This window comes from Prosopis cineraria, unplaced genomic scaffold (assembly GCF_029017545.1).
Source record: "Prosopis cineraria cultivar Desert tree isolate PC_DT_omini unplaced genomic scaffold, ASM2901754v1 PC10, whole genome shotgun sequence".
Taxonomy (NCBI): Eukaryota; Viridiplantae; Streptophyta; class Magnoliopsida; order Fabales; family Fabaceae; genus Prosopis; species Prosopis cineraria.
The window spans coordinates 36,645,769-36,664,521 of NW_026555341.1; the positions used below are offsets into that span (position 1 = coordinate 36,645,769).

The 18,753-nt window shown below is 34.4% G+C and overlaps 2 protein-coding genes across 2 annotated transcripts; one reads left to right on the plus strand and one right to left on the minus strand.

The window, feature by feature from the left end:
- The first annotated feature begins 3,847 nt into the window (after window positions 1-3,847).
- LOC129322788 (protein ESMERALDA 1-like) lies at window positions 3,848-13,776 on the plus strand. Its single transcript, XM_054969168.1, is given in 11 exon segments — window positions 3,848-4,448; window positions 6,465-6,534; window positions 8,414-8,481; window positions 8,609-8,697; window positions 9,213-9,410; window positions 10,148-10,352; window positions 10,465-10,632; window positions 10,878-10,896; window positions 10,899-11,044; window positions 11,124-11,314; window positions 12,904-13,776. Coding segments are annotated over 11 exon segments (1,689 nt in total). The 5' UTR covers window positions 3,848-4,076; the 3' UTR covers window positions 13,067-13,776.
- A 504-nt stretch (window positions 13,777-14,280) lies between these two features.
- LOC129321246 (WUSCHEL-related homeobox 6-like) lies at window positions 14,281-17,547 on the minus strand. Its single transcript, XM_054966959.1, has 4 exons — window positions 17,379-17,547; window positions 16,901-17,224; window positions 16,339-16,415; window positions 14,281-15,510 (listed from the first exon to the last, which is right to left on the minus strand). The coding sequence occupies exons 1-4, from the start codon at window positions 17,533-17,535 to the stop codon at window positions 15,121-15,123; spliced, it is 948 nt and encodes a 315-aa protein (XP_054822934.1). The 5' UTR covers window positions 17,536-17,547; the 3' UTR covers window positions 14,281-15,120.
- Between the last annotated feature and the right edge of the window lie 1,206 nt (window positions 17,548-18,753).

An 18,753-nucleotide genomic window follows, 5' to 3' on the forward strand; every position in this document is an offset into this window, starting at 1 on the left:
TCTTAGTGCTCATGTGTGTAATTGTGGTTTGTTGTTGCTTCTTGTGCCCCTCAGTGTCAATGAAGGACGGGGCAGGGCGTTTTTTTTGGGTACAAAATGTCACGAGTTCATAGCCTGTGTCATTCCTGTCCCCAACGTATGAAGCTCTATGGAAAAATGATGGTTCGATAGATCCCCCCCCCCCCAAAAAAAAAGGAAGATATTGGACTACAGGAAATTGATTATTAGTAAGAGTACATGTTACCTTTTGGCAAATTTCTTGGGGGCTAATGCTTTCTGTCATGCATGATCTTGCATGCCGTGGGCGTATTGTTTTTTAAGTCTTCTGCATTTAATGTCTTGTATGCCTAAAACAGTGACAATATTTGGGTTTATTATTTGGTTGGTATTGCAAGGCCACAGCCTATTTGCCAGAGAAATTGTTTCAAATGCTTTGATATTGTCATCAGCATTTCTAGCTAAGTATTGGTCACTGCTCAGTATCAGATTTTTTTAATGATTTTAGTCTGTTCAGTAGGTCAGTGGAACTATATGGGTAAATTGCTTACACTTCATTTCCTAATAAAGTAATAATATATGCTGATTGACTTGGGACTTTGTATATCTCCAGGAGGAGCAAAAAAGAACTGTGGCCTTTGCCTTGTATGTCTAGTTGTCTTCTAGATTTCTAGTTTCACTTGTGGCGTACTCTTTCCTCAATTCTAACTTGTGAATTAAAGTGATCATAAATCATTATTATATTGTGTTTTTAATGTGTGCTGAAGTGAGCATATTCGATGTAATTTCTACCTATCTACAATAGAACAAATCTGTATTAATACTTTCATCCTGGATTTTGCTGCTTCAATTTTCACTTTTCTTAGCTCCTCTGTTCTCTCATTCACTTCACCGTACGACCGACCACTTCTATCTATTCTCTTTAAATTAGATGTTGGGATTTAATTCTTTAGATGCACAATCAATGGTGACAGGCGTGTTGGTTAGAATCATCTTGTTTTATCGTTCGCGTATGGGGGAATGCCTGAAGGAAATAAGTAAAAGACGTTCTTACATGGAAACTAGCTGGTATACATGAGACTTGATTTCTGAATTTATTTATTGTTAGTTTACGTGTCATGTCATCCCATTTTATATGCCCATTTGACTTATTTGAATTCTTTCCTTTGTTCGTGTTGTTGTGGTTTCCTCAGCCAACAAATGACCTTTTATGTAGTGTTTGATTCAATAGAGGGAAGGAAGGCTTAGTAGGGGGTATTTTAACCAAAAAGTCCCCTACCCTTCAACCAAGCAGAGCCTTGATAATTTATGGTTCCCAGGTGGCGGGTCCCATATTTGTGACTTGACCAATATTGTAAGTTTGTAACAATACACACCTATAGGCAAGAGTGTCGGGTTCAGTTATTTTGCTTTTCTTTCTCATTGTTCAACGTGCTTCAAATGGTTAATTTAACAAAGCATTAACTCTCTATTGCAACTTAATCTTGGGGCTTACAGAGGAGTGGAGAATTTGAAATTATCTATATTCGTTTAGCTTAACCCTGTTGTGGTTGTTGTAGGTTCATGATTTAATCCAAAATATTCTCTTTCTATTTGTTCTTGTCTTTTTATAGGTGCAGCTTTTAAGTATGTATCCCTCTAGGTGTTGGGAATGTTTGTTTCTTATTTGAAGAAATAATAACCCTTGAGGATTCATAATATATAATATTGACAGTAATGTGTCATGTTTCTTAGTATTTTGAGGTATTGATCTTTGAATATAATTCTTATTTTTAATTTTTGTGTCTACTGGATCTTGTGCAATGAGAAAAATGTAGGAAACCAAAGAGGTACCTGAGAATTTAATCTTTTTGTTTATATTTTATTGACTGTTTCTCATTTGGTTGACGGTTTTCCCCCCAGTAATAGGACTCTCTCTCTCTCTAAAATATCTTCCAGAAAAACGCATCCATTTGTGCATTATTGCTTATGGTTGTTTTTTTCCTGAATCGTTGTGGTTTTCATTACTTGTTCCGATAAAGGGTAATCAGATATTTTAAGTTATATTTGTTAGTGTCAATAAGATAAAAAACTGAGCTATACATGGCAAAAATATTGATTACGACTTTTTAGTAGTCATTCTAAGCATAAGGTGTCTAAGAAATTTAACTTTTATTTATATATTTTTATCAAATTAATTTTAGATATTACATGTGAAATACACCAAACATGAGTGTTTCGTCCAAGTGTCCTTTTAAGTTTCTTATAAAGGAGATTCATCACTCAAATGTAGAAATCGATTTGAATGATTATGTACACATTTTGTTATGCTTACTGTCTCTTTCATCAAGTTTATATTTTACGTTTAGTCATCAAGTGCTAGACTCATGTTAGACAGGATAACGTCTTTGATTACGTGTTAGAAAGCAAAGCTCTTTTAGCAGCATTTGTAGTTTTTTTTTTTTTGGCCGATAGCTGCATTGATAATGATGATAGTTAAATCAAGTCTCGCATTATTTAGAATTCAAAGAGAAATAAAGAGTGGTGACTGTTGGATGTTATGTTAGTTGCCCCATTTTATCCCTTTCATCAATTCAAAGAAAAATAAAGACTTTTCCCCTTCTCTCATTTTATTGGTATAAACTAGAACATACGCCTCATATTTTTTGCCTGAAATTTGAGCACAGCTACTGGTTATAATTTTGCAGAGTTAACTAAAAAATTGTAAAAAATAATATCAAAAATTACAGAAAACTTTTTTTTAAATCAATAATAGGGGTGATATTGTGCTGTATTTAAATGTTGAAATGGAAATTTACTGAAAATAAATGTAGGATCCAAATATTTTGAACTGGATAAAATTGCCCCGCATCATCATGATTTGAAGTAGGTTGGCTTTCTCTGTTTATCTTTGTCCTTTGAGTTTTTATATTTTTGGAAGAAAAAAAAATAGATATCTTCAGAAAGGGTCATTTTCAATGCTTCCTAAGTCTGTCAGTAATGTGAAGATGTTGAATAACATGTCGCTTGAAGAAGCTTGTAGAGGCTTAGCAGCCACACAAGCTTTTCATTTTTATATGGTTCTCAGCCTATGATTCTCTGTGTGAGAATGACAGCATTGGATGTAAACTCTACTCCACCGTGTAAAACAAAGAATAGAAACTCAAAGGCGCCCTATTGCCAATTCAGGTTAGGAAAAAAACACTACTGTAGTCATTTTCAACTTTCATAACGTCAAAATAAAATAATTTCATCCAAATAAGCAAAGGATAAAAGAGAATCATAAAATAGGATAATTATTTTTATAATATGATATTAAATTTTTTATGAAATGACCATGATGCCCTAAAGATAAATGACAAATTTACAATAATGACTACTTTTATTAATTTCATTCAAGTAATTAAATTGGTTGAAGGTAATCATTTTCTACAATATTTTAGTCATTTATTTAATAAAAGTAGTCATTTGTTATTGTGAAATTGTCATTTACTTTGACAGCATCATGCTAATTTTGTGAAAAAAAATTAATGGTAGATGAGTTTTTAGAGTTTTCAAAATAATAATTATTTTATTTTGTTTGAACAAGCAAATGGGAGACTGGGGATCAGCAATGCTCTCTTATTATTATTATTATTATTATTATTTTTAAAATTTTACGCTTGAATTTTAATTTAAATTAATTGTTCCTCTGAGTCATTCTTCGTAATTTTATTTTATCGAGTACCCGTTTGCTTTTTCCAGTTCTGAGTTCCACGTAGGACCTAAAAAACCTGTCAAGCTAGCCAAGCTGGCGAACCCATTTCCGTCTGCATCATAGACCAAAGCACGTGCACGTTCTTCTCCTCCAGCTCTCTCTCTCTCTCTCTCTCTCTCTCTCTCTATCCTTCCTTCGTACTAGGCGCAAAGTCCTCTCCCCTTTCTCTTCATTCATCCCAATTGCCCCCTACACAAGTTGCCTTATTGTCTGTCTTCTTGTCTCCATCTCACTTTGTCTGGATTTTTCTTAAATCTTCGAAGAGGTTCAGAGCGATGATGGATGCGTCTTCGTTTACATGCACTGGTTGTGAGGTCTTGTGATGTAGACAGTTTGATCCCAAATGCACCCCCTCAATCGGCTGCCTAGTAGTGGCCACTCCACGCCGTCGTCGCCGCAGTCGCCTCTCCGGTCCCCCAGGCTACGTCGCGGTCGGTCCAAGACAGGCCGGTTCTCTCCCGTTCAGCCGGTTGGCAGGACCGCGGCGCAGCGACTCTCTTGGATCTTTCTTTCCTTCCTACTTCGCCGCCAGGGTGTCTTCCTTTTCGCTCCTCTTATTTACATCTCCGGCATGCTCCTCTACATGGTTACTGCCTCGTTCGACGTCGTTCCGGTCGTCAAGCACCGCCCTGCTCCTGGGTCTGTGTACCGGAGCCCAGAGCTGTATGCGAAGCTACGCCTTGAGATGGATGCCGATAATTCCTCTGCTGATGCGGTTGGTATTATAGCAGATTTGCTTGGTTGCATTTCTCTTTTCAAATGGCTTTGAATTCTTACTCAGAAGTGTTTATTTTTGTACTTTAATTTTTGAATTTATATCACTGTGTGCAACCCAATTCGGTTTCTTTTTCTTTTTCTTTTGTTTCTGTTGAATTCTGAAGATTCATGACGCTTTCTTGTGATTCTGTGGATCTACTGATTCGGATATCATTACATGTATTCCGTTGTCCTAGCTTGTTCGGAAAGTTGACGAATTGAGAACGGGAAGGCTCGGAAAATACTCTAGTTTTGCATTTTTTTTATTTGAAATATTTACATTTAAATTAAGCTTTAATCTTGCGATGCACGGGACTTGTTGCATAATTTCTTTTTTAACTGTTGCTGACTTATTTAATGGAGAGCAACTTTTTACCTCTGATAAATTTCCTAGACAGCCTCGTCCAGTCTGAATCCATTTGCTAAACGTCTAACGGGAGCAAAACAATCAGTTGATTTGACCATACAGCTTGAGCTGGATATTAACGCATTTCTAATTTAGGAAATTGTTTTCATCTCGTTTCCTATGAAAAAAAGTGACTTACAAAAGTGAAATCGTTTACTGTAGGGTGTTGCAGTTCTTGCTCCTCGTATTTGGTGTGATGGGGATCAAAATTAATAAGGGATAGTTATCTGTGGAAAAAGCATTGTTGTGTATCATCTAGCTGCTTGTTTGGAGAAGCAGGACATGAAAAATTTGCACAGTAGCTTAGAAGCATCAATATTCTGGCTACTGCTTTGTCATGAGCTACACTTCTTGCTCATTTTTTCTTGTTAATCCCTTTACCCTCTCCCAACGATGTCCCATGAGTCTTGAAGAGTTGATGTGATTGTAATATTAGTGAACTAAAGAAACGGAAGCTCTCTTTGATGTTAAGCACATGCTGAAAATTCAAGATACCTCTGTTTAGCTGTTGAGGATGCAGGGCCTGTACGTTCACTTTGAAAACATTTCATGAGTGATATCATAAATTTTCATTACCTTGGTCTATTCATGTAAAATTTAAATTTGATTCTCACTTCTGAAATCTGCAAATTCAGGACTACATCGTTTATATTTATGTACATGTGTAAGGGTATTGCCATGATTCTTTGTAATGGTCATCCTCTGACTATGTAGGTTTTATCATATGTGCCACTTTTGTTTTTGAATCTCTTTAAATCTATATCCTATATATAATATAAGATCTATTGGAAGTTGCACTATTCATGAAACATCAATGGTATAACCACCTTACATTATATGCAAAGCACGGGCCCACAATCTAGTCTTTAGTCGGTTCATCTTTGTTACTGTTGTCCCTTGCCTCGATATCTATCTAGTGACACAAGGTCTTGTTCAAGAATATGCTGGGTCTTGTTTGACCAGCGCCCAAGAAGAATGTGACAGCATTATCAAGAAGGGCCAAGAACTCTGGGTAGTTGAAGGTGATGTCAATGCAGGTTCCTTCAGACATGGGTCCCAAGATTCTTTTGGCCAAGATTATTTCGTAACTACTGGTTCCAGTCTATCATCTGTTCTAAGCTCTCAATCGATGCTTGTTCTGCAGTCTTAGTAACCATGAGCCTTTGCTTTGCTGATGAGGACACATATCCCATTTCTTCCTTGCTGTTGGTTTCTGTTCTTGTACTGACTTGGTTCAGAGGGAATTTAACTAAGATGCTATGGGGGTCTGGTTTGATATAATTTTCTATGTACTTGACCCTTGAGGGCAAGGGTTTTTTGCGGGAGGGGTATTGATATGTAATTATAAATAAGAAAAGGGAGAAAACAATATTCTGAATATGCTTCTAAGTAATGCAAAAACTAGTTGCATGAGTGAATGGCTAGGCATTTATAGGACACTAGTCCTACTAGTCACTAACAACCGGTGCTTCTTATTACATATCATTAATACTCTTCTACTTTGTGTACCAGTTTGTTTTTCTGACATATTTGTCATGTTTACTGACATTAGTAGTTTAATTATTTCAGATATCAACAATATGGAAGAATTACTACAAAGGTGGTGAGTGGAAACCATGTGTCAACAAATCTTCAGGAGGTACAGTATAATATAATCTTAATTGATGTAGAGTTACTGAAATGAAAACACTATTTTCTGTCTCTCCCTTTCTTCTAATACTTAACAAAGCCCTGCATCTTCTTGATGTTACTTTTTGGAGGGAAAAAAAAAACACTGATTATACCTCACCTTGTGTAAGGGCCTGTTTGTTTTATCTTATTTCATGAAAAAATCACTTTTTTTTAAAAAAATCTATTTTGTGAGTTTTTATGATATTTGTTTAAACTTTTGAAAATAATCAGAATCCAAAAAAAAAAAAACATAGTTCTGATTATTTTAAGAAGCTATTTTGAATAACTTTTAAAAATGATCTAATGCGGTGGATGAGAAAGAGTGTTTAAAAGAAGTGGGATACGCGAAAATATCATAAAATTTTAAAATAATATAATAATAAATCATTTTTATAAAACAAAAATTAAGGAAGATACCATAAAATTTGAAAATAACTAACTGATAATCACTTTTTTATCATTGTAACTAAACCTACAATAATGTTTTCTTTTTATAAAATCTCTACAAAATAAATCTTTTTATAAAATCTCTAAACTACCTAAAAATTACTTGTTTTTTTAATCTTAAACAAACGGGCCTAAACAATGTCAGGATAATCACTTTTCTTAAATTTTGTTTCATATTGAATTTTTCTTATGTAGTTTACCTGTTCAGCTGCAACAGTAACTCTGATAAAATGCCTCAAGTACTTGCAATATCAATTAAGGCTTTTTTGAAGGAAAAAAAAGCATATAAAAAAGTACAATATAACATATATAATGTGTCGTTGAACAGAAATTTTTTGCTCCCAAAAGCATCAAAACATAGCACCACAACATCATCAAACAAATAGATCATTTCCTTTTTTACTTTCATTTGGAGTTTCCTCTAATTATGCGTTCTTCTATGAGGGACTTTGCTCGATTGTTAATAATCCTTATCATGGGTTTTCATTTCTGTTACCTGGTAAGACAAAAAAGAACTAGGTTAAGCAGTATCTATTCCTAACCTGTATAGTACGTTGGGGGCAAAGTTAGTTATAAGTTGACTTCCTTTTGAGGAATTGGAACAATGTTTTCTTTTATCCCATGAAATCTGTTTGTAGTTTTTCATCTTTAATAAACCTTTTACGTGGACTGCTGGAATCAGAAGATAAACTTGGGAAATCTCAATATATAATGGATTTATAGAATGTTTCCTTTGATTCTTGTTGGACTTTGTGGCATGCCAGTGTCAGCAAATGTCTTCTATTCTAGACATGACGGGGGCTTGGGGACTTGTGCTGTTTCTTGTTAGCTTATTCTTGGTTTTGTCTTAATCATACAATATGCAATGATTGCACAAATATGGGCTCAAATGAAACCCAGGCTTGGCAGTTTATTTTATCTTGGAGCGCTTGAAGCAGCTTCTTACTGTTAATTCTCTCATTGCATTCCTCTCTTTGCTTCTTTTTACGTGAAAGGTATTATCACACTGGATGCCCTGTGATATTTTTCTTTTGCTTGGTGGCCTTGACCTGCCTTGCTTGAGAAAAATAATACTTGGCCATTGCATGAAAAGGGGAGTATAATACAACAAACAAACAAGCGAGCTTGATGGTTTTAGCATTCCTTGTCTTTGTGGACCAAGGAATTCTACTCCATTTTATCTTTTTAGGCTATCTTGGCTTTTGTCTGCATCATTTTCCTCTTTCTAATTGGATCATCAATTATTTAATACAGTGGATTGCTTTTTTCTTTTTTTAATAGTACACCCTAGGTAGATAAAGTTTTAGTATTTAGGTATATAATGTAAGAAAGTATATGTATATATTCTGCCAATATATAGTGGTTTTAAACTCAGTTTATATTTCTTATATTGTTGATAGGCCTACCAGAATCAAACGGTTATATTTATATAGAAGCCAATGGTGGCTTGAATCAACAAAGGACATCGGTTAGTTATATTTTTCTGTGCATCTCTTGATTTCGTACATAAATGGTTACTGTAGTTTGACCTAAAGATTGCTTGAGATAGCACTACTCTTGACTGTTATTTCATGAATGTTGTCAATGCTTCATAGATATGCAATGCTGTTGCAGTGGCTGGCTTTCTCAATGCTACACTTTTGATCCCAAACTTCCACTATCATAGCATATGGAAAGATCCTAGGTTTGACTGTTTTCCATCCTTCAATTTCTACTCTCTTGTTTAATAATTTGGATTTTGATTAAACTAAATGGACTATTATTAATGGCAGTATTTTAAACTGGAACTTATAATTTTTTAAATTATAAAATTTATGTTTTGGGATTTTGTTATCATAGACGCAATGTTTATATTTCCTAGTTTTTTTCACAAAGAATCATATCAAGCTGAACCCCAAACAAGAAATATTGGGGGGTGTTTTGTCTCCATTTTTCTTACACTGACATCTTTTTGTTGAAAATCTCTTGAAAGAGACTCCCCTTGCAAAATCTTAGTCATCCATATTATTTGAACTTTCCTTTTTGCTCTTGTTTCTTCTGGTTGAGAGAACCTGATATCGGTGATGTCATTATCATCTATGCATTTGCTCAATTAGCAGCTGATATGGTATTTAAATTACAATTCCTTGATATTGATGCTGATACTTGCCAAAAATTTTCTCCCAAGCAGAATAAATTGATTATGTTTTGGGTGTGCAGCAAATTTAGGGATATTTATGATGAAGAATATTTTGTCAATACCTTGAAAAATGATGTTCGGGTGGTCAACAAGATTCCTGAGTACCTAATGGAAAGATTTGGCAGCAACCTCTCAAACATTTACAATTTCAGGATAAAGGCATGGTCTTCTATAGGGTACTACAGAGACATAGTACTCCCAAAGTTGCTTGAAGAAAAGTGAGTATTTGATCACTGCGTGAAGCATTTCTAATCGTAGTTATATAATGACATGATCTGTAACTGTTAAACAATTTGAACGTTCATGCTTTTAGATGTAGGGGAATAAACTCATCTCTCATCTCATTTCTGTTGACACTAGAAAAGAAGAGGTCAATGTTTTTTTTTTTCCATATTTTATTTTGCTTGAAAGGTCATTGTGCTAGCCCCAACCTGAAAAGTATTAAGATATGTTTGGGTGGTCTTAGGAAAAAAAAAAAATTATTAACATTTCTTTGCCTTGTAACTGGTTAAACTTTGGAAAAGTAGGAAGAATTATTAAAAGACATCTTTGCATTGTGGCATGTTATCTTTGATGTTTAGAGGTTATGTAAAAGACCATTTCAACTTGAAAACTTGAGCTGTTAAGTGAAGGATTATGAATAGCTATATTCTACCCTCTAACACTGCCCCTCAATGAAAGCCCCTTGGACTTGAAGTGTTGACAAAGTATTGAGCCACCACATCTGTGTTGAAGCATAATTTTTTTTAAACAAAGTAAGGTGAATGAGGGGAAGTAAAGTTTGAACTCTTTGTTATTTGGTCTTGGAGGCTTTGATACCGTGCAAAGCTAGTTTCAATTCAGAAGTTTAAATGGTGAAGTGAATTCCCATGAATTGCTTGATAAACTTCAAAACTCAGAGAGGGGAAAACTAATATGTTTCGTTTTTGACAAGTTCCTCTATTAAACCATGCAGGGTCATAAGGATTTCTCCTTTTGCAAATAGATTGTCATTTGATGCTCCTCCAGCTGTCCAGCGGCTTAGATGCTTGGCAAATTATGAGGCTTTACGGTTTTCTAGTCCCATATTAACTTTAGGTGAAGCTTTGGTCACAAGGATGAGAGAACGTAGTGGAGCAAATGGTGGAAAATATGTCTCCATACATCTTCGTTTTGAAGAGGTTAGATTTAAGCAAATAAGAATATTTTGTTGCTCTAATTGTGAAACATTATATCTTATTATTATTACTTTTTTTTTTTGGCAACTGTTGTCCCATGTATTATCATGTGCAGGATATGGTTGCTTTCTCGTGTTGTGTTTTTGATGGTGGAAAGCAAGAAAAAAATGACATGGATGCAGCAAGAGAAAGAGGTTGGAAAGGGAAATTTACTAAACCTGGACGAGTTATACGTCCTGGAGTTATCAGGATTAATGGGAAGTGTCCCCTCACTCCTTTAGAGGTGATGGTCTCCTTGAATCTCTTTCGATCTTCATCAGCAAGATTAGGAGGAATAATGAAGGGAACCCTTCTCTTCATCGTGGAAGTTTTTTAGTCTTGCTAGGAGTTTCAAAGCTTGCTGGAAGTCACTTTTTTATTTTATTACTTTCATGTCCCTATTAGTCTTGTCATGATGGCAAATTTTCATAAATTTCCCCTTCAATTTTGCTGTTCAAAATTATCATTGATGTGTTCTTCCATCTCCAGGTTGGATTGATGCTTAGAGGCATGGGTTCTCTAAGAACACGTCTATCTTTTTGGCATCGGGAAAGATATATAATGCTGAGAAAAATATGGCTCCGCTACTGGAAATGTTTCCCAATTTGCAGACAAAGGAAACCTTGGCATCTGAAGAAGAGCTTGCCCCATTTAAGGTACACTTTTATACTTTGCCCCAGCTGACCACATTCATGATTGATTAGTGGCTGTGGTTTTGACTTGAGTTACTTCTAGAATTATTCTTCCAGGATGGCTGCTATAGACTACACTGTTTGCCTTCATAGTGAGGTATTTGTCACAACTCAAGGTGGTAACTTTCCTCATTTTCTTGTGGGCCACAGAAGATACTTATATGGTGGACATGCTAAGACAATTAAGCCTGATAAGCGGAAGTTGGCATTGTTTTTTGAGAATCCCAACATTGGGTATGTATTATGTTCACTGCTTATTTCTTTTTTGTTCAGTTTTCTATAGCAGGAATAGTTGGTATTTGAGACTATAGATTTAGTTTTTTATTTTTTTGAATATAATTGACGACTGTAATAAACAGAGATTAGATGAAGCATTAGTATGTCACTTTTATAAACATGCTCTATGCTTATTGAGCTCAAGGGAACATACATCAAAGCTTTGGTTGTGTGACATCGGCCATAATGTTTTCTCATTCATTTCCTTCCCTATGCACATAATCGGTACGGCCCAATCCTTGCTAGAAACTGCTTAACTTCTATAACACCTATGTAAGGACGCAAGCTTTATCAAAGCTGGTATTAGTGTTTATAGCTTCTGCACAGTCACTGAACACATTCACACGTCTCCAACCTTGGCTCCAGCAAAGTTCCAGACTATTCCTTCAATTTCTGCTACAATGGTTGGGCAATAATCAATTCTACATCCAAAGCCTAATAGCCAATTGCCATTGTGATCCCTGATAATACCTCCACTGGAAGCTGATTCTTCCCTCTTGAAAGCAGCACCCAGTGAATGGCCTTCTTTCCTGCTGAAACTGTTTGACAATAGTAATAAAGATGGATTTTGAACAAGATAATTCAATCAAAATAGTAGTGGGAGTGGTTACTATTATTATTAAAACCATGTTGTATGCTTATTCAACTCAAGGAAACATACGCTTCCAAAACCTCTGAAAAATATGACTGCTAAGGGACCATGCCTATCTGGGCCACCAACAAATATCTCACGTAGAAAACAGTGCTGCACACACAACTCTTGAATTTACAACTTGGCACAACTGTAGTCATTTAAGCACCCCCCTCAGGTTGAGATAGCCTCATCTTTACAAAATTATGAATGCTAGAGTGATGAAATATAGGAATTAATATATTTTGAAGAAGCCTGCTATAAGAGGAAATCTATCTTAATTTTATATTTTATTAGTTTCTGATTTTACTCTATTTAGCAAGTGGTTGTTATATCACTTCATGTATTAAATGAGCTGCAAGTAGACGTTTCCTTACAGGGAAGGAAACCTCAAGCTTATATTTTATTTATTTATTTATTTTTTTCCTTGATAAGAAGGAAACCTTAATTGTGGCTTCTATAAAAAGCCACCATGCAGCACATGTAAGGGAGTTTTTAGATTTTGAATGAATGAATTGCTGAGTTATGTGAATGTCTCTCAACTCTGCGTCTCTCTCCTTCTACTCCCCCTCTCTATCAGTCCGGCGTTCCTCTCCTCTTACCCCACTTTCTCTGTTTTCTGTCATCTCTCCCCTCAGTTTTCTTCTTCCTTATCCTATTCTGTTCAAATCAGTATGAGTATGTGTGTTTTACATCATAGAGTCTTGTGATTAGCAATAAATTTTATTGATCAGGGTGTGCTAAGTTTGTCTGGTTTTAATCTTTTTCAGAACTGCATCTCATGCTAATTAAGATTGTAAAACAAAATCATTGAGGACTTCCAGTTTGTTAATGTTCTTAAGAAAAGATAACAGTTTGTTAATCCTTGTAGAAACTAGAAATGTTGAAAAGTTTCTCCTCTATGATTAATTTCTAGATGGAAGACTGTCAAACGTCAACTGCTGAGCATGAGGTCACATAGTGATTCCAAGGGGTTCGAGCTCAAAAGACCCACTGATTCAATATATAGCTTTCCATGCCCACATTGTATGTGCCGTACAAACAGAACTGATCAGTCTAGATCCTCATTAGCAAATTGAAGTTGAGAAACTTGATGGCTTTCTCTTTACTATAGCCCTGTGAGAATGTGTTCCTGCCGGCCATCTTTTTTCTGGTATTGTGGTTATTTCAATTTTTATTTCTTCCCTTGCCCTCTGGTGAGAGGGCAAACACAATTTTTGGGTGATCAGATGATTTTGTTGACAGTCAAATCTGAAGGGAGTGGCATCTTTTTTTACATATGATGCCGATTACGGATTGGGACTCGTTCCTTCGCTGGAAGCACCTCCACAACATTTCACTGAAGATTGTTTCATGTTTGAATGAATCAGCTGCTACTGTATCTAACAAGCTGTGACACGACAGATGTACTTCACACCCTGCCTGTACATTAGTTGGAGTTTGATATCTCCATGTGTTAAGGTTTTAGCAGTAGATTGCTCTTTGTACAAATTCAGGGCCTTTTGTCTCCTCACCTTTCTTTTTTAGATATTTCTTTTACATTACTTCTATTTTCAAATTTTATTTTTTTAGGTTATTTTTAAAATTGCTTTAAAAATTAGGGTTTCATTGTCCGCTGTATAAGCACATTTGTTATTCTTTTACATTGTTTCCCCATTATTTTAGTGATGAAATCGTTAAATGTAATTAATTCATTTGTCTTGCATTGCAAGCAAATGCATGAAATAGAGATTGCTCCAGATTATAGATTGCTAGATTTGTGGTTGGACGTGACACCTTTGGGTTCTTATCTACCTTGAGTTCAGAATCTGGAACTATATCTTACAGAGCCAATTGGTTTAGGTCCAATGGTAAATTATTGTTTTCCCCAGAAAATATGGAAAATGATTTTTTTAATGTACTAACAATTTTTTGTTGCCTGAGCAATGGAAAAAAGTTTTTTTTTTTTTTAACTTCAAGAAATAAGTTGATTTCATGAAAAGCATACAATGTGTGGTTTTGTACTTAACAACAATGTTATAACCAGGTGGATATTATATTGTTATACATTCAAGTCAAGTATGTAGTTGCTTATACATTCTAACAATCTTTCCCACGCAAGTATGAACTCATTATTCACCACTTTAAAAATATGGTTATGTTTTTGGTCTTTTTATATAATTTTTGAGGTCTTTTTTGTATTTCTTGTCAACTAACAGTCACAATTAAGTTTTGTTAACATAAAGATTTACATTGTATTGTTTTAAAAAATTGAGAAGAAATATTACATAAAAACTGAGTTTAGGGTCTTAACTATTTCTTGTCAACTAACTATTGCATCTACAGTTAAGAGTCAAATCGCTATTTTAACTCCAAAAAAATAAAAAAAATAAAAGTCTTCAATGTGAGACCTCTGACCTGAGAAATTATATACCTCTGCTTAAATATTGTAACCCACTGTAAAACAAATGAACTTAATAGTAAGGAAGTGTAGTTTATCATCACTGCATAGGAGATGTATGTTGAATTGAAGACGAGAGGGGCACTGGGTTATTGGTACGAACGAAGAAGATAGATGTTGAGAGCAGAGATTTATGTAATAATTATTAGAAATGTTTAAAAGTCTGAGGATGTCGTCCTGTGTCGGCGCCATGCCTGTGTGTTGGTACACTCATTTTGCTGTCCTGCATCATCCACGCTCTCTTTTTGAGGCATTGTTTCAGCGATGACATGTAAAAAGACTCCTGCCTTTCTCAGTTTTGCAATCTCATACTCTGACTTTATCGCTTTCAATCCTCAAACCCAAACTCAATCATGTCCCGCTGCTCTCATTTAACTTGCCAAATCATTAAAATCTTCAATTTTCCTATTAATATAACCCATGAGTATTATAGTGGCAAAGAATATTAATAAAGCATGACATCGATCATTCTGAGAAATTGATACTCTTGATCGAACTAAAAGATGTGTGAGTTGTCCGGCTAAAACACACGTCTCTCTCTCTCTCTCTCTCTCTCTCACACACACACACACACACAAACAAGACAAGCAGTGCATGCAAAGCCATTCAATTAGGACATAACAGCTACGTACGTACATATATAATATTACTCTAAACTCTCACACTTCTCATATATGCTAACTAATAAAACCTTCAGTTTCTTAAAGGAAGGAACTCAAAAAACTGGTTGCAAGTGATTTCAGAGACCATGGAAGCATTATAGGCACATAGTTTATCTTTCCTGCTTTCATCATTGACATAAATGCCCTCCTCATCATCTTCATATTCCTCTCTCTTGAGTGGAAACAGCTTAAGGGTTCTGTCATCTGCGACTTCTTCATCATCACGATAATTTTTAAGGTTTGAAGTTTGTGTATGAGTTGTAGTTGAAGTTGAAAGGAAGCAATACATATCTCTAATTTGGCACCTAGCTTCTTGGCTTTCCTCTCTCTTGATTCTCAAAATGTGTGTACTTTCTCCCTCCCTCCTTTGAGTCCTCCTGCAAGCTCCTGGTCTTTCTTCTGTATTCTGTGAATCAGAAACCTGAAAATTTCAGATTATATTGAAATTGATAATATCAGAACTGATGGATGGTACTCTAACACAATTTAACTATTTTAGGGTTGAGGTGAGGAAGATCATATATCTTGACTATTACTAAATCAACAAAAAATGTAAGAAATAGTTAATATCCGGTCCGAGAATTTGTATATGAAATAGCTTCGATAGATAGATGCAAGAATGTCTTCTGAATTATAAAGTACTCAGGTAATTACTTTATTTCAAGATTGAAAGCTCTTCAATTCAATCTATATATCTTTCCCTAAGTACACAATCTGCAATAAGTTAAGGATCTATTTGGTTTTTTTAAGCTCAATTAGTTCCTCACACAAATTTGAAAAATTAGTGTTGTTGCTTCAATTTGAAAAATTATTAAAAAAATCAAAGGTGCATTTAGTCAACATTTTAGATTGAATTAATAAAAAACAAACACGAATTTTTCTGACAAAAAAAGGATTCACTATGAATATAATTTTACATGCCATAAATATCCATATGGTTTAACAGTTAATTTACTTGTAATAGATAGAACTTGCCTACTTACAAAGAATCTCTTTTACGGGATATTTGTTGCCTTTTCATATTCCTAAAACATGTTTCTGGCCTGACGTTTTTCATTGACTTTTGGAGAGCAAATAATTGGATGTTATTATTATGGTCCTTTAGAATCGATTTTGATGAGGGCAGCCCCACACACACACACACACACACACACGGCTTGGAATATAAATAATACATAGGAGAACGTACAATTAATGTGTAGTATTTACCAAACAGAAGAAAGGGAAAGGTAATATGTAGAGTACAGACCTCTGCAAGTGCACTGCAGTTTAAAGGAGATGCCAACTTGTTTGTCTCTTTAACTTCATAACCTGTCCCTCTCAATCCTGAACCCAACATGTCCAGACAAATCAAATCTCCACTTCAAATCTTTCATGCCACCAAATCTAATCATTAAAATATTTAACATTATTAAATCCCTCTCTCCCCTGTACGGATAAAGTTGCAGCTGTAGGGTTTCAGTGAACTGATACTCAAGCCACTCCAATTCAACTCTGTATACTTAACTAAACTCATCATTAGGGAAATTGAAAGCTGTAAGGGAGAATGATAGTTAAGTCCACAATTATTTTTCTAACAAAACTCTTAAAAATAAATTGCAAATATCAATTTAAACATTAATCATAAATAAAATTTAAATTTTAAATATAACTTTTACATTGTAAAAAAAAAAAAAAATTCTTGCGTCTGAATCCATATCGATAGCATTATATTTTTGAAAATTTTATCAAAACCCTAACTGAAATTAATTTAATATTTTGGAAACTAACTGAATATTCTCCCAAAGTGTAATGGCCAATAACCGTTATACCTTGAGGAGGCTCTTGCTGTGGCATAACACACAGCTGATGATCTTTGTCTTGCTGAGCAAGAGGAGGAGGAATCTCCATCTCGCAACGACGACGTTTCTGGCGCTCTCTTGCTTTGTGGTTCTGGAACCAGTAGAAGACATTCTTGGCTTGGATGTTGCCAAAACGACGTAGCTGCGAAGTTATTTGCTGGATTTGTTGAGCCGTCGGTGTCTTGATTCCATGCCTGTACACTTCCTCAAGGTATAGCAGTTGTGCAGCTGTCGGACTCCACCTCGAGCTACTTGTAATAATACCTCCTCCTTCCTCATGATCTCCTACATAATCTGTAATCAAATCACGTACGTCTTTGGATCCACAAGAACGAAACAGAAATGACAAAGACTATATATATATATATATATAATATCACAATTCTTATGGAGCTGATGAATGTTAACTTGTGAGAAAACACAAGAAAAAGTATGGCTTATTACGCACCCAGATGGTGAATATCGAAGGAGAAAAAGTGGCTACAGTGAGCACAATTGCAATAAGGATTCGGAGCTATTTCTGGAGCTGATGGGGAAATAATGGTGGGGTTTGGAGTGTAAGAGTGAAGCTTGAAGGTACTCATGAAAGAATCAGACATACTCATGAAATGGATGCACTTCCAAGCGCTCTCTCTCTCTCTCTCTATATATATATATATATATATATTTGGATGTGGAAGCTCTTTGATTATTGTGAAGGGAAATGGAGTTGTGTATCAGAGGTTTTGAGTTTGAATGATGAAGCTTAGAGGAGAAAGTGATAGGGAATGAAGGAAGGAGATGAAGTTCGAGAGCTAGGAAGAACTGTACGTTACAGAATTGCGGGAGAGAGAACGATACATGGAAAGCCTTAGGGAGAGTAACAAGCTACATATATATAGAGTTAATATATTAGTTGACTGTTCTATAACATTAAAAATCATATTTATAAAAAAAAATATACATAGAGCCAAGTGAGATAAAACTTACTCTGTATGTCTGGAAATGTAAAATATTTTTAGATAAAATCACACATACTAATAAAATTCATTAAATATGTTTTTAAGATTTAATTTTTTTTCAAAACAAAAATATAAATTTTTTAAAATGACCTTCATTTAATACTATATTTATAAAAGAATATTAAAAAGAGAGAATATAATGGAAATTATAATATTAAAAAAATTATTAATAAAATATTTTTATCAAAGTATCTTATATTTTAAAATATTAAATTTTTTAAAAAATATTTTATAATTTAAGATAAAAGAAAGTTCATCTTTAAGTTTACAAAGTGTGAAAAGAAAGGTGATGTATTGTCATAATCAAGATAGTTTTACATTAAGTATGTATGATGTATGGTCACTAAATGTTAGGGCATGAGATACTTGTGTATATGTAATGAAATAGAATTTTTTTAAAAAAAGAATAAGTAATAACTGTAATATTGTATTTATATGTTAAATGTTGTACGTCTATATGATCCGATAAATAAAAGAACGTAATTCCTTTTATGCAGTTAAAGGAAAGAGAGTTATAAGAGATGGTTTATGTATAGTTTATATCTTCATCATAAACAATAAGTGGATCAGATAATTAATATAATCATGAATAGAAAGATTGCATGCTACTCTGGTTGATTTTATAAAAAGTCAAAATAAACAGTTACATACATACATACATACATACATATATACATATATATATATATATATCGTTGATGGTTGATCTGATCTGATTCTTTGTATGAACCAATAAGTTTAATAAATAAATATGTAAAAGTAATCCTCCGTACATAAAATTGTCGTTGACGTGCCAACTCTAACTTTGTTTTCATGTTTACA

What these genes read in the sequence shown, in the direction of transcription:
- LOC129321246 (XM_054966959.1), bottom strand. Translation starts at nt 17,535, where the DNA reads ATGAGTATGTCTGATTCTTTCATGAGTACCTTCAAGCTTCACTCTTAC. An exon ending in ACAGCAAGAGCCTCCTCAAG is followed by an intron (nt 16,416 to 16,900) that starts GTATAACGGTTA and finishes TGTTGGGTTCAG; the next exon opens with GATTGAGAGGGACAGGTTAT. An exon ending in ACTGCAGTGCACTTGCAGAG is followed by an intron (nt 15,511 to 16,338) that starts GTCTGTACTCTA and finishes TGAAATTTTCAG; the next exon opens with GTTTCTGATTCACAGAATAC.